This window comes from Ostrea edulis, chromosome 9, assembly GCF_947568905.1.
Source record: "Ostrea edulis chromosome 9, xbOstEdul1.1, whole genome shotgun sequence".
NCBI lineage: Eukaryota > Metazoa > Mollusca > Bivalvia > Ostreida > Ostreidae > Ostrea > Ostrea edulis.
This window is the reverse complement of record NC_079172.1, coordinates 71,187,745-71,203,753: the sequence shown is the minus strand read 5'-3', so window position 1 is coordinate 71,203,753 and position 16,009 is coordinate 71,187,745. Positions and strand designations below refer to the sequence as shown.

The 16,009-nt window shown below is 36.1% G+C and overlaps 1 protein-coding gene across 1 annotated transcript; it reads left to right on the top strand.

The window, feature by feature from the left end:
* The first annotated feature begins 659 nt into the window (after positions 1-659).
* LOC125658535 (uncharacterized) lies at positions 660-11,438 on the top strand. The gene is made up of 3 exons (XM_056150859.1): positions 660-731; positions 8,091-8,748; positions 11,002-11,438. The coding sequence occupies exons 1-3, from the start codon at positions 660-662 to the stop codon at positions 11,436-11,438; spliced, it is 1,167 nt and encodes a 388-aa protein (XP_056006834.1).
* Positions 11,439-16,009: the final 4,571 nt, after the last annotated feature.

Below are 16,009 nucleotides of genomic sequence, written 5' to 3'. Positions count from 1 at the left end.
TTGAACATATTACTGACAGAGTGTTTGATACTTGAATAGACAGTTTTAGAGAACAGTAGATAAATCATGGGATTCACTGAGTACTTCACTAACCAGGCAATCCGTGCAGTAAATATAATACCTTTACACTCATTTTCTGTACAGCATACTCCGAAGTTGATCAAACAAAACGCTATGGGGTATAGCGCCGCTGAAATTGTGAACACCACGAGAATAACTATGATCATTTTAGACATGACTTGAATTTGATGCTTAATCCGGCTTGTTCGTCGCCTCTCGTGTAATTCCGATTCCGATTTGACGGTTAATGTACATTTCTTCAGCACTGTAATTTTTCTCAAGTGAAAGTAGGTAATGAAAACTATAGGTAGACAAAGTAGGTAACCGCGAAACAAAAGTACAACCACAGGTAAGCTAGCCTCAGTTTCGAATCTAAAAATATAATAAACACAGGCAAAGCAAATACTGATGATCCACAAACCACAGGATATTTTCATCAATCCTAAATGATATAAATTGTCGTATCTTATTGGCCAGACAACACTGTAATATCGCAATCCTAAAAGAAATACGACGTGTGAAGCCGACGCATGCGTCGTTCCGTAGGACAAAGTCATGAAAATCCATCCCGCCTCTCTGTTGTCCATTGCACTTAAAAAATGGAGCATTTGGTGGACGAGATGACTGCCAAGCCCAGCGAGATCACTGACAATGAGAGCGGCGACAACCACGTACGTCTGCGTATGAAGCTGTTTGTCGGACACGATTTTGACCAATGCCGCTATATTCCCAAGAATACCAATTGTAGTCAGAGAAGGCACGATATATTTCATGTATGGGGACTCCATTTCAGTCGATACGGGTATCAGTAAAGAAGACCTACGATCGTCGAATGAGGAACAATTAGGCTCCATATCGTAATTCCCACTTTTGAAGAATAAAACGAGGAACTAATTCCTCTCAGTGATTCTGTAACACACTGCGACCTTTCCCAGATAACGTATATATGTAGCAACACAACGGATCTGCCGAGACTGGGGGCGATGCAGCCTCCAGCTTTCTTTGTATGAATTCAAACATTTCAAGATTAATTGATAGAAGGGAATTTTTTTTAACTTAAGTGTCGTAGAGTCTTCCGTGGTGTGTAGGTATCATCTACCTCCCGTGGTTTGTAGGTATCATCTACCTCCTCTCACTTAAGATGACAACTTGCACTGTATTAATTATTTAGACAGAACAGAGGATGCATTCGTATTTAGATAATTATGCAAGATTCCTTGAGTTGCAGCACTCAATCGTTTTAGATATTCATTTATCGGGCATCTTGGGTTAGATTTATGGTTCACCGAGCCATGATCCTTGCAACGATAACAGGGATCTGTTGATTGACTTTGTTTTCATAGAATGCTTCCAATCAAACTCCAATTCAAAAAAATTAAAATCTGACAATATCAGATTTACGCCTTAGAATCCTAACTAGTAGATGAAGTTTATAGCTGTCTGTACCTGCTAAAAGCTCCCTATGTACCTCCTCCGAAAGACGACGGTATTACGAAACACATAAATATTATTTAGAGGGATAGCTAATTATCAACCGCCAGTTACAGAAGGGTTTGCATCCTGTGATTGCATCTGGTAGAACAAATATATATTCTCCACTCAGCCCCCCGGACAGCGAAATAAATAAAAACGTCACGGATTTTAAAGAAAATGTAAACCATCGTGGTTATCTGATTATTCATTGATTAAACTAAATTAGCAATGACTTGGTTTCATTTGAAATCTTCAGAGGGTATGATATATTTATATACACTTTGAAGTACTTAAAATTTATAGAAAGAAATCAGTAGAGGTATCCCAAGGATAAAGCTGGTCGAAAACCGAACCTCAAAACACGGCTGCATAAACAACATTTAAGTACATACATGTATATGTGTACATATGCTATACTATTGTCTAATTATATCATGATGATGTTCGTATTTTATCTTTGAAATACTAAATCAACGAAACTGGGAAAGCCACTAATTTTGATGTTTCAAGACGTTCCTGATTGAATCAATGAAAGTTTTTCCACTCAACTTTATAAATCAGGAATAAAACCCAATTCCTGCGGAAGCGTATTAGTGCCACGTTTTCACTTTTTATTTTTATTTTTATTTTATATTTTACACTTTAATCTGTAAATTTTACACTTTAATCTGTAAAATTTACACTTTAATCTGTAAATTTTACACTTTAATCTGTAAAATTTACACTTTAATAAACTCGACCGATCAAATCTCCTAAACTACACAAAAAAGACGAAGCAGGGTAACCGTGTTCCCTTTGTGGTAAATTATTCTAAAGGGCTTCCCAATATTCATAAGATTTTAAAATACCGTCAAAAATTTCTTGAAAATTCTGACCGCCTCAAAAACGTTTTTAGAGATATGCCCATAGTGGCTTTTAAAAAAGACACAAATCTAAAAGACATTCTGGTACAGAAGAAACACAATAATCTATTTTTTTTTAAAACAGAAAATTTATGCGAGCCGCGTGGTGCTAAAAAATGTACTTTATGTCAATATGTAATTAAAACCAATCAATTTGAGGACGGTAACAAATATCATATCAAAATTATATCAATTGTAAATCCAGCAATGTAGTTTATGGAGTGTTTTGCAAAAAATTCAACAAAATTGTATATGTGGGAGAAACTGGGGTAACTTTATACCAAATGCATGTTTTGAATTTGTCATTTATTAGACGAGAAACTGATGACTCTGTTGCTATTCATTTCTATACGGATTCTCATAGTATTGACGATTATTCTATAATAGGAATTGAAAAACTTTACAAAGATGACATTTATCGTCGCTTTAGAGAATTTATGGAAGAAAAAATTAAATACTTATGTACCACACGGAATAAACAGAAGGGACCATTTTTTGTATTTAATAATTAATGTAAGATTTGTATGCAAAGAACGTGTTGTAATAACTGATTATAACAATATTGATGTATTTACGATTAGCTACATACTGTAATATTTCTTGTTTGTATTCACTAAGGCCAGTAGTTGACTGCTTTGTGAACAAACATTTCTAAAATTCTGTTTCATTACTAATACCAAATATTTAATTGTACGCATAGTCATATTTTAGGATGTGTCCATGAGGTCGGGTATAATTCTATATAGGAAAGTCGCTATAATTATATAGGGAATTTGTCGCTATATGGGAAATTTGTCGGTATAATTCTATAGGGAATTTGTCGGTATAATTCTATAGGGAATTTGTCACTACATGTATATGGGAAATTTATCGGTATAATTACATGTATATATGAAATTTGTCGGTATAATTCTATAGGGAATTTGTCGCTATAATTCTATAGGGAATTTTTCGCCATGATTCTATAGGAAATTTGTCGCTATGATTCTATAGGGAATTTGTCGGTGTATTTCTATAAGGAATTTGTATAATTCTAAGGACGTTTGTCGGTATAATTTTATTTGAAATTTGAAATTGTGACCACTTAAGATAAGAATAAATGGAAGGTTGTATATCCCTCCTGTAAACTTAAATCCATAATGTTTCCATTTACCCTCTTAAAATGAATATACTTTTTTGCCAATACAAAGAATATCATTTCATTCAGAAGTTGCCTACATTTTAATCATCTAATCATTGGCTGTCATTTACTTCTGTGAGGAGATGAAGCGCATGTTGATATTTTTATTCTGTACAAAAAAAAAAAAAAAAAATCATTCGAGATTCTGGTAGATTTCGTTTTTTTTTAAGGTAAGAAACTCGCAAGTTGATAGAAATTGCGTTTACGTATATGGAATATGTGTATATCTTTAAAAATTGTAACAATAGCCATTTCCTCATGAACGCGCTCTGCATCTCCCCTACCCCTTTTGGGGACGGAAAAGATTCCATCTTGGGTGTCAACCTCTCTTTGAGAATTTTTGGGATTGGTCCCTGTGGTGCCGATCATAAATACGCCCTACAAATGCTTCCGTTATTTTACATAATTTATCTATAATGATAGTATTCATGTATACAGCGCTATAAATAAAACAAATTACTCTAAGGCGCTTTACAGGGGTAAGAAGGGGAATGCAACGATACAACAATTAAATCAGTGACATAAGATCTTATATCTGTGAAATTATCAAAATAAAACGCTATAATTAAGATCGATAGCTAAAGGTTTCATGCACGGATCCAAACATTTTTTCCTAAGGGTGGGGTCCACATTTTGCTGGACGTTGGGTACAATCCAAATCCAGGAATCTAACAATCTAAATAAATTGGAATATAAAACGAAATAAAAATTTGCAGTTTTGATATTTTCAGTGATTTCTGGATTCGTGCTAACTTGCATTTATTCTGTAGCTTTTACTAATGTTATTTGAATTCTACTTTGGAGCATAACGATTATTTTCTTATGAGTGTTATATACGCGATGTTTATCTAACACAGAGCTCGAAATATACACGAATCACGCGCAGACATTCTTTATCTTCATATCGCTTGTATATTGCACAAAGTACGATGCACAAGAGCCTCAGCAATTTTGTACGTCGTTTGCGTCTATAGATTATCTTTTTGTGTCATCTTGTAATGAAATGAGACCTTATCTGTGAGGGTCATCAACTCATCATGTAATGAACTGAATATATCAAATACTTAAGTCTCAGAATCCTACTATCGCTGACAGAAAGCTTCATCTTAAACAGATATATCTGTCTCTCTTCTTTTTTCTCTCTAGAATATACGGGACCCCGTGCAAGTGATACACATTTAATTCAGATTTCTTTTAAATGTAACACTCCAACCTCCTAGAGTCTTGGCCTCTCCCCACTTAAAACGTAAAACTAGGTAGTGATGGCCCCGTCGTCCAACACCCGGCATTTAGAAGTAGGAGTCGTGTGGTTTTTAAAGACCGCGGTCCCGTGTCACGTTAGAGAACCATCATTGCCACGGCTCCTAACGTCATTCATAGTCATTCACAATGTGTCTCAATGTGAGAGACAAAAGCATCTCTAAGGGACTAAACCAATAAACAAGCAATCAAACAAAAAGTTTGTCAGTAATAAAAAAAAAATTCCCTAAGCTAAGCTATTAAATGCTGTTTCCGTACATCCTCTTTCTCAATTAAAGCTCACTTTTCAACTTAATACATTGGAATGACGTCATCCTTTGGTGTTTGTTTTATACTTTCTATCGTTTGAGATGCCAAAAACAATACAAAAAGTTACCTGTAAACGTCCAAGAAGTTATAAAATCTGTCTATTGTGTAAAATGATGGACGGTTTTTTTTCTCTCAACTTGCAGTAGTAGGTGAAACCCCGCGCAAGCTCGGGATATCACAATTATATTGCATAAAGGAAGGACTTTCTAATGCGTGTTTAATATTGCGCACATTAATTGAATGAAGGATATCTTTAATTCAAATGAATTTCAGAACAATTTTTTAATAATTGCGTGCATTAGTTATGTTATATATATTGATATCATATTATACAGTAATTAAAACTTCATCATTAGGAAGTCACTTGATCATTAGAAAGTCACTTGGAACTCCAAATTACATATTCCTTATGTAACATAAATGATCTCTCACCATATTGAAAATTAGATAATGATTTTACTAATGCAGATGTAATCCGAATGCCGAATAGTTGACGAAAGACAAAATGAACGGTCGTTCATAATTTCAAAATTTGAAACTCAATAGAGAAATGAACATTACATCCCTTCTAAGTATTCTCCGCGGTTTGAAATACATAATTTCAATCCATTTTTTTTAAAATTCGTCACGGTACGCTGATTTAGGTAGACCTCTGAGGCACTGACTGATGGCTGAGCCAAGGGCTTCTCGGGACTTGTAACAACGACCAGATAGAACTTTTTAAGTTTTGGAAAAAGGAAAAAGTCGCATGGGGCTAGATCTGGAGAGTATGGTAGATGTGGCAAGACGGTAACCTTCTCCGACTTCAAATATTGCTTCACAAGCTCAGATGTATGTGATCATGAAGTAGACGAACAGGCCTAAATCCTGACACAGGGCGTCGTTTATGATCATATTTCTTGAGCTTTTTAGTATAACATCTCGGTAATACCGACCTGTAACACCTTTGCCTTTCGATACCGGAATTTGTACGTCTATACCATCACATAAGAAGAATATGCAATAACGAACCTTCTTTGTGCTTATGGTTCTTTTGGTACATGTAACTACAGGCCTTCTACCGTGTTTAGTTGCCATATTTTGTTTCCAATTTTTCTTACTGGTTCGAAATAGTGAACTCATGTTTCGTCACCATTAACAATGTTTGCAAATTGTCTTTGATTGAATTTGGGAAATATTTTAAGCAATTGCTTAGCGGTTTATACTCGTACCCGTTTTGGGGTCATCTACTATAATTATGCGGTATATCCATCTGGCAGAAATCTTTCGTACTTTCAAAATACGCTTCATAATGAAATGCACCCGCGATAGCGATATGCCAACAGCTTTGGCAATATCACGAATCGTGTATCTGCCATCACTTTCAATTATTTCCCTGACTTTTGAGACATTTGCCTTGCCTGTTACAGTCACAGGTCGGCCAAATTTTGCTGCATCTTTGACGAACTCTGTGCCAGTCAGAAATTTCTTTCTCCACCTACAAACTGTCTCATAAGATACCTTATCAAACCTTATCAGACCCATAAACTTCCCCCAATTCAGTAAAAATCTCCATTACCGAATGACCGAGTTTTGTGCGAACTTTTATATAAGCTCTAATTTCTTCAATATTCTCAACTTGTTTGGCAACCATTTTTAAAACAGTGGTCAACGACTGACTATTAAAATGACTATGAGTTTAAAACTATGCAGAGCTGAAGGCTTGTGTTTATACCGTTGGAAAGGTATTGAATAGGGCTAATCAAAAGTATCATCATCCGCGAAATCGTGCAAAGCGTTATCGCGTTGTGGTACAATACACATTACATATCGAACAGCCCTCGTATATTTGTATGTAAAACTTTGATCCCTATTGTGACCCCATCCTACCCCTGGGGGTCATGATTTGAACATTCTTAAATCAGCAATGTCAGGACACTTCCATGTAAATTTGTACTTTCCTGGCACAGTGGTTCTTGAGAAGAAGATTTTTAATGATTTTCCCTATTCATTCCCATGTAAAACTTTGACCCCCTATTGTGAACCCATCCTACCCCCGGGGGCCATGGTTTGAATAATCTTGAATCAGCACTATGTCAAAAAGCTTTCATGTAAATTTCAGCTTCTCTGTCCCAGTGCTTCTTCAGAGGAAGATGTTTAAATGACCCCACCCTATTTTTGTGATTATTTCCCCTTTGAAGGGGACATGACCCTTCAAAGTTTACAACAACAAGGACAGACAACGGACAAATTGTGACTACAAAGCTCACTCGAGCCTTCGACTCAGGTGAGCTAAAAAGCATTCACTCTGTCTTTTTCTTCGTCTCACTTCCCGTGGAGTTGAATCTTTTCAGGGCTATACCTTTATCAAGATAATAATAAGGGCATTACATTTTCAAAGCAAAAAATATTAATTCATTATTTAAATTCATATGTACATGTATAAAATTGTAAAGATCATTTGCTCGAAGGAGAAACGGGAATATGCAAAAGAGGTGGAGTGGTTGCGATTTAGGCAAACATAATCGCTCCCAAACATGGTAATAATTAACTTTATCTGACTTAAAAGATGCTGAAAATACATAATTCGTCCCGTCAATATCTCCGTCCCCCAAATTTTCATCCCCCAATACTTTAATTTCCTTATTTTGGGAGCATTGCCCGTGACACTGGAATTGGAGTTTCGTGACAGTTTGCCTTCACTTTGGGAAATTTTCCATATTCATTATCAATTTTAACATGACCTAAGATGTTTCCCTACACTCCCAATACAAAGGGCTAGAGCGACGAACAACCAAAATTGACTTGTAATTCCTTAATGTAGGTTGTATATTACTAATGACTTAATACGTAAAAATGAGATTAACTTTTATAACCCTACTGTTATCTGAATGTACTAACACTGCACATACATACATGCTTATCAGTGCGAGAACACTGTGTGTCACTTTACTGTTATACGAGGGAGTTTAGACATGATTCTACTCGTGCTCCGTGCTGGTTTTTTGGTTTCATTTCTGGTTTTTACTTTTCCTGAAATAACGTTAGCCAAAAAATGCGACGAAAGACTTAAGAATCTCCAGAATTCATTTGATAGCCTTAGATTTAGACTTGAAGACCAGGCCTTTGCTAACAACGGTTTAGGAAACAGCGGGCAGGATGCGTTAAATGTTAAGCTCGAAAAAGAAAAACAGGATCTGGAAAGAAGAGTAGTAAGCCTCGAGGAAGCTCTAACTGACTCCAATAGACAAATGTCCCTCCTTAAAGCTAGAGTCTCAGAATTAGAACGTAAAAACCAGGAGCAAGAAAACAGACTAGCAACTGTGGAAGAGAACAGTCTTGTGTCTGAAATGAAAAGTTCAAATTGGGAGATATTTCTTGACGGAAAAAAACAGAAGCAAACGAAACAGGTTGAAATTGTTAATGAAAAGGACACACCACTAAACATTTTGGAAAGTTCTCCATCAAATGGCGATAATTTCACACAAACAAAAGAGCTTCTGACGCCAAAAACCAAACACGAGGTGTCAGTTCAGGGATTTTCTCAAATGGATGATGCACGAAACGTCTTAGTGGAAAAACGCGGTGAGATTCTCATAACCATTGGTACCTTTGCAATGCTTTGAATTGATGGTCGATTGGTTAGATCTTACAGGAGTAATGACAAAGCATTAGGCGATGTTATAAATACACAAGCATGCAATCAGAAAGACAGACAGATTAAAATAATCCATTATAGTTGTCACGTGCGTTGATGAAGGACGGTCACCGAAACTCTTCCTTCTTCAAATGTCACCGTCTATAAAAATGTTGGTAACTTTTCAAGAGGACGCCATAGTAGTAGATTAACTGGAAACTGACAACTCAACTTTATCACAAACTAGCAACTCAACTTTATCACAAACTGACAACTCAACTTTATCACAAACTGACAACTCAACTTTATCACAAACTGACAACTCAACTTTATCACAAACTGACAACTCAACTTTATCACAAACTAACAACTCAACTTTATCACAAACTGACAACTCAACTTTATCACAAACTGACAACTCAACTTTATCACAAACTGACAACTCAACTTTATCACAAACTGACAACTCAACTTTATCACAAACTGACAACTCAACTTTATCACAAACTGACAACTCAACTTTATCACAAACTGACAACTCAACTTTATCACAAACTGACAACTCAACTTTATCACAAACTGACAACTCAACTTTATCACAAACTGACAACTCAACTTTATCACAAACTGACAACTCAACTTTATCACAAACTGACAACTCAACTTTATCACAAACTGACAACTCAACTTTATCACAAACTGACAACTCAACTTTATCACAAACTGACAACTCAACTTTATCACAAACTGACAGCTCAACTTTATCACAAACTGACAACTCAACTTTATCACAAACTAACAACTCAACTTTATCACAAACTGACAACTCAACTTTATCACAAACTAACAACTCAACTTTATCACAAACTGACAACTCAACTTTATCACTAACAGGATTATTTCAGTTTCTCCATCATGAACTTCCCATATCCATGTAGCAATATTCCATTATCACCTGCATATGTTGTTTATGCAAAGTGAAGATAACGAACAGTGATCAATCTCATAACTCCTACAAGCAATACAAAATAGATAGTTGGGCAAACACGGACCCCTGGACACACCAGAGGTGGGATCAGGTGCCTAGAAGGAGTAAGCATCCCCTGTTGACCGGTCACACCCGCCGTGAGCCCCATATCCTGATCAGGTAAACGGAGTTATATATCTCAACTGATTCAATACGCAAGAGCTTGTTCTGCGTATGGTCAGTTTTTAAATCAAAGCAGGCTACTCACAAACAAGTTGATGGTACATGGGTTTCCACAGTCTCGTTTAAAGTCAGTATTTCGCAAATTCTCTGGTCGTTATAACTATCTAGTTTGCCAATACATCCTATCAGTGGGTCAAATGCTGTTTGAAGCGTTTCATACCGATTGTTAGACTGCTCGTGGTACATTGATTTTGACTATGGATAACTCCGTTTCCCTGATCAAGATATAGGGCTCACGGCGGATGTGATCGATAGACAGGGGATTCGTACTCCTCCTAGGCACCTGATCCCACCTCTGGTATATCCAGGGTCCGTGTTTGCCCTCTTCTCTATTTTGTATTGCTTATGGTATTTATGAAATTGACCACTGTTCGTTATCTTCACCTTCCAGTCATCTTGCTAAAGTAAAATCAAAGTAAAAAAGTACTCCTGGGAGATAAACTAATTCAAACATTTGAATAATAAAAATCACTGTATCTCAAAGTAATACCGATGGTTAATTTAATTTAGTGCTAGTGTTGATTTCTTTGCACAAACGTTTCATAGTTAACATTAATTATATTCTACAGTGTATATGCAGGGACTCTGGTTCAATGGATTTATTCATTCAGAGACCCAGGCGTGTTATATCTTAACCTTCAACCCCTCTAATCAGCAATGAACTCGTCTATGTTGTGAATATATCTTTCCCAATGGTTTTGTGAAATGAATATATATGTTTATATAGTGCTTATGATTTGAAATAAGCTCTTTTTGTTTTGAATTTTAGTTTTTGTTTGTAAGATTATATTGTTTGGAGAACGTTTTCTGGGACATACGTTATTTCGAACAAAATGAGGGTGTTAAGGGGCCCACACCAAACAACACCCAATGCATTATATTCATGCGCGCAGTGTGTGATGGTATAAGGAATTTGAACTAAATTCAGTTCCCACTTTTTCCTCATGGATTAATCTAAATATGTAAATATCGTGTTCATCATTCTTTTCAGGACTTCAAAACACAAAGGTTTCTTTCCCTGATGGTGTTGCCTTTTCAGCATACGTATCGACATACGAGACTGAGATATCAAAAGACCACACCATTAAATTTGACAGAATTGTGACCAACATCGGCAACCACTACAATTCCTACTCTGGAACGTTTACTGCTCCACGACATGGCGTCTATGCATTTTCTTGGAATCTTTATTGTTACGCGGAGGGTTATATCTATTCCCAAATTGTCGTCAATTCTAATGCTGTAGGCGCAATGCTTACAATAGCAGAGGGAGCAACAAACATAAGGACTACGACAGGATTCATGGTGGTGGAGGTGAATCAAGGAGATGTAGTTTTTGTCCGCACACATCCAACTGACAACCACATTGGTAATCTCTATAGTGCTCCAGACTGGCGATCGTCTTTCAATGGATGGAAACTATTCTAATATCATTAAATCATTCAAAATGCAAATCTTATTCTTTATCAGGGGTACATGTATCTTTAGATGATGGAAAGTTGTTGTCAACCACGTTTAATCAGCGTTGCATTCTAGATGGCTCTCCGTCCATTTACTAAGATTTTCATTTTACCATTTCTCTTGAATATCAGCACTTACAACTCATCTCCCACCAAATAACGAAAGACAACTTCATTATACTGAGATCTGAAATCAGATCCGTTGGTGCACTATTGCATTTTCTAATAAGTAGGAATTATTAGCGCACGTACAAGATAACTTTTTACCACGATAAATATTTGAGAAATCCACACAAATATTGATTATCAAGGGGAAAGTGGATTGAAAATTCAAATATACGTATTTACGAGATGGTCGTTATAACGATCTAGTTTGCCATTACAACCTATCATTGGGTCAAATGCTGTCTGACGTGTTTCATATCGATTGTTAGGCTGTTCTTGGCATACTATTTTGATTACGGATAACTCCGTTTACCTGATCAGGATATGGGGCTCACGGCGGGTGTGACCGGTCGACATGGGATGCTTACCCCTCCTAGGCACCTGATCCCACCTCTGGTATATCCTGGGTTCCGTGTTTGCCCAACTCTCTATTTTGTATTGCTTTAAAAAGAGATTGATCACTGTTTGTTATCGACATCTTTCATGAAACATCACATAATTTTAACAAGAAGTATGAAATTCAAAAGAAAAAACATTGATATGATTTGCAAGAGTTGAACAATTCAAAGGATGAAAAATTAATCAACACGATTTGCAGGAGTTGATTATTTCAGGAATTGACATGCTTTTTGATTTGCAAGAGTTGACACAATCTATGATATGCATTTAAGAAACCATCAATTCAAGAAATCATAATTCTTTGGTTTGCAAGTTAAAAAGTTGAAGACTTTAAGTAGATTATGTGTTTTAAAACTTCTTGAAACATTTTGAGCAGTATTTGTTTTGACATATTGTATATGTCTCGGTTTCTCGATTTTTGCGGTTCCATGCAAGGTGAAGATAACGAACAGTGATCAATCTCATAACTCCTACAAGCAATACAAAATAGATAGTTGGGCAAACACGGACCCCTGGACACACCAGAGGTGGGATCAGGTGTCTAGGAGGAGTAAGCATCCCCTGTTGACCGGTCACACCCGCCGTGAGCCCCATATCCTGATCAGGTAAACGGAGTTATCCGCAGTCAAAATCACTGTGCCAAGAACGGCTTAACAATCGGTATGAAACACGTCAGACAGCATTTGACCCAATGCGAGGTTGTATTGACGAACTAGATCGTTATAACGACCATAGAATTTGCGAAATGCTGACTTCAATCGAGACTGTTGAAATCCCTGTACCATCAACTTGTTTATCAGTAGCTTACCTCGATTTAAAAACTGACTATACCCAGAACAAGCTCTTGCATATCGAATCAGTTGAGATATATAAACACCATATGCAGGTGATAATGGAATATTGCTACATAAATATGGAAAGTTGACGATGGAGAAGCTGAAATCATCCCGTTTGTCATACAGTTGAGTTGTCAGTTTGACGTTAATGTCTACTTTCAATAAAATATCTAAGTATGAAGCAGAAGTGGACGACTCTGTGGTGTCCTTTATTTCTAGCTCACAGGGATATATCAAATCGACATATGAATGAAAGCTATCATTGTTAATAGACAAAACGTCTTCGATATATCTAAAAGTCGAATTGAAGGTCACAGCGAGAGATTTTTTCTTCTCACGTAGAAGTTTTTGAATAAATTCTGCTTCATATGAATATAAAAACAGGTCAGCTAACAAAGGAGCACAATTCGTGCCCATGGGAATTCCAACAGACTGTTGGAAGACCTGATCACCAAAGACCACCATCTGAAGAACCACCCCAAGGGGTACTAAAGACCTATTCTAACCCGGATCCCCGCGGAATTATATTACATTGTGTAAAGCCTTTCATCAATATCAACGCATTTGGGGTTCTTCAAAAAACACATCGTGTTTTTTACTGTTGCTGAATATGGGAATTTAGCGTAGATATTTAGAAGAGGAAAATTATTTTAGATTTCATAGCCCGGGGGGGGGGGTGACACTTTTAACTGATACTCAGGTGACAGGTGACCGAAATATGTGGGCATCTTGAGTAATATCATCATGCGTGGAAACAAATAACTGGGATTTAAAAAAAACAACAATAAAATGCCTGATGAGTATATAAATTCAATTGAAAAAGCAACAAGTTTTCAGAATCTTTATTCACAAATTCATATTTGCGTCGCAATAACTTGATCCCTACTTTTCTTTTTGCTATGAGAGTTCGGGTGGTATTCAAGTTTTAAAAGAATGCCTTTAGAACGAAGAGTGAATAATGGAAAGGTGAAGATAACGAAAAGTGATCAATCTCGTAACTCCTATAGATAAGGAATACAAAATAAAGAGTTGGACAAACACTGAACATACACAGGCAAATGTACCTCACGTGAATTTCACGTGAAAATGTTTACGTGAAATTCACGTTAAAAGAGCATCAAATGTGAATTCACACGAAAAAAAATCACTTGAGGCACATTTGCCTGTGTATTAGAGGTGGGATCAGGTGCCAAGGAGGAGTAAGCATCCCTCTCGACCGGTCACACTCGCCGTGAGCCTTATATCTTGATCATAATAATGGGTTAATCCGTAGTCAAAATCATTGCGGAAAGAACGGCCTAACAATTGGTATGAAACACGTCAGGTAGCATTTCACTCCATGACATGTTGTAAGGACAAACTAGATTGTTATATTGATGATAGATTTTGCAAAAATCTGACTTTAAACGAGACTGTTGAAACCTCTGCAAAACCGATTTGTTTTTCTGTACCCTTCCTCGATTTAAAAACTGATCATTCGCAGAACAAGCTCTTGTGTATCGAATCAGTTGAAAGACAAAAACACCATATGCACGTAATTTGCATGTTGCCAACCGAATATGATAAAAGTATGATTTATTAGTTATTCTTAATGTTTGAAAAGAGGAATTATTGATATATGCTTTTATCATTATATTTGAACCATTGAATGCAATTACAAAGCAATAACAGTCTACATAATAGGAGATACTTTAAGTCTTTGTTTAAGAAACACAACCAATGCTGACTTGAAAAAAAAATTACAAATACATCTGTTCACATCCAGAAGACAGTTTATTTTAAATAAGCAAAGTTGGATATCGTGTTTCTAAGTTTAAGAATAAGGGATATTTAGTTATGCTTGAGGCCCATATCATCTTAGACTAGGGGATTGATTCTGTCCAGTTTTCAGGGAAATTAAGGAACTGAGGGCTGCATTATCAAGTGCTCGCATTATGTACAACATTGTCTAAAACTTGGCAACACAGTGTTGCAGAACATCTTTTGATGAAGGATTTCAAAACTTGAGAACACATAACATAATTTGATGAAGTATTTCAAAACTTGGCAACACAGTGTTTTACAGAACACCTTTCATTTATTCCTTTAAAAATCACTTTTCCTGAAACATGATTTATTATCATTTTTAATTTTTTTTTCTTTATTGCAGCATATTAAGGAAGGTGGTCACAGTGGAGCGTTGTGTAAATCACCATGTACTATACGACTTCAAATCTATATGTCGTCCAAATGTGTCCACTAAAGATATGAACGAGTACTGCAAAAATGAAACACGGTGTAGAAGAAAAATGTGTATTTAATGAATGTAAAACTGTCATAAACAATGTTTGTCAGAAGTACCTCTATTTTGCTTTCATTTTGTTGTTCATTTAACATATAGTGATTGTCATACAAATAGTCCACTCTTACATGATTTACACATTACGTGTTAGTCCTCCTATATGCGGCCAAACTTGTTCTTTATTGTTCAAAATCAATAGCATGACCATGCATAAACAATGGTCAATACGGTCACACAACACCGAGTCGCAATAGGAATTTTTATAGGTCGTGTAGACGTACAATAAGAACAGTTAAGTTTACACTTCTTAATATCAAAATCTGTCTGTTGCTGGAATATTTTTATAAGGGTTTCAAGATTCTTAAAAGTGGTCTCCAGTGTACTGCCACCTTATCTGTATATATGAATTTTTTCATACATATTTTTCACTTCACTGTTATCTGGCGATGTTGAGTTAAATCCTGGACCTGTGTGTACACACGATAGTCTTCTTAATATTTTTCATTTAAACATCAGAAGCATTAGAAATCAGATTGATGATCTGTTCACAATTATTCAAAATTATGATATTCTTTGCTTTACCGAGACACACTTGGACCAAAGTATTAGCAATGATGTGTTGCATATGGACGGGTTTAATTCTGTATTTCGTAAAGATAGAAATTCATTTGGAGGTGGGGTTATGGTATATTTATCAAATACAATTCGTGCTAATCGTCGTGCTGATCTGTAACCACTTAACGTTGAATTTATCTGGGTTGAAATTGTTGAGGCTTCTCATAACCTCTTTTTATGTTGCGTAAACAGTCCTCCTCATCGGGATGCTAACTTGTGGAGATTATAATTGTTGGAGATGTA

Coding starts and splice junctions, on each gene's coding strand:
- LOC125658535 (XM_056150859.1), top strand. CDS start 660: ATGGAGCATTTGGTGGACGAGATGACTGCCAAGCCCAGCGAGATCACT. Junction 732..8,090: donor ATGAGAGCGGCGACAACCAC/GTACGTCTGCGT, acceptor CATGCTTATCAG/TGCGAGAACACTGTGTGTCA. Junction 8,749..11,001: donor CGTCTTAGTGGAAAAACGCG/GTGAGATTCTCA, acceptor CATTCTTTTCAG/GACTTCAAAACACAAAGGTT.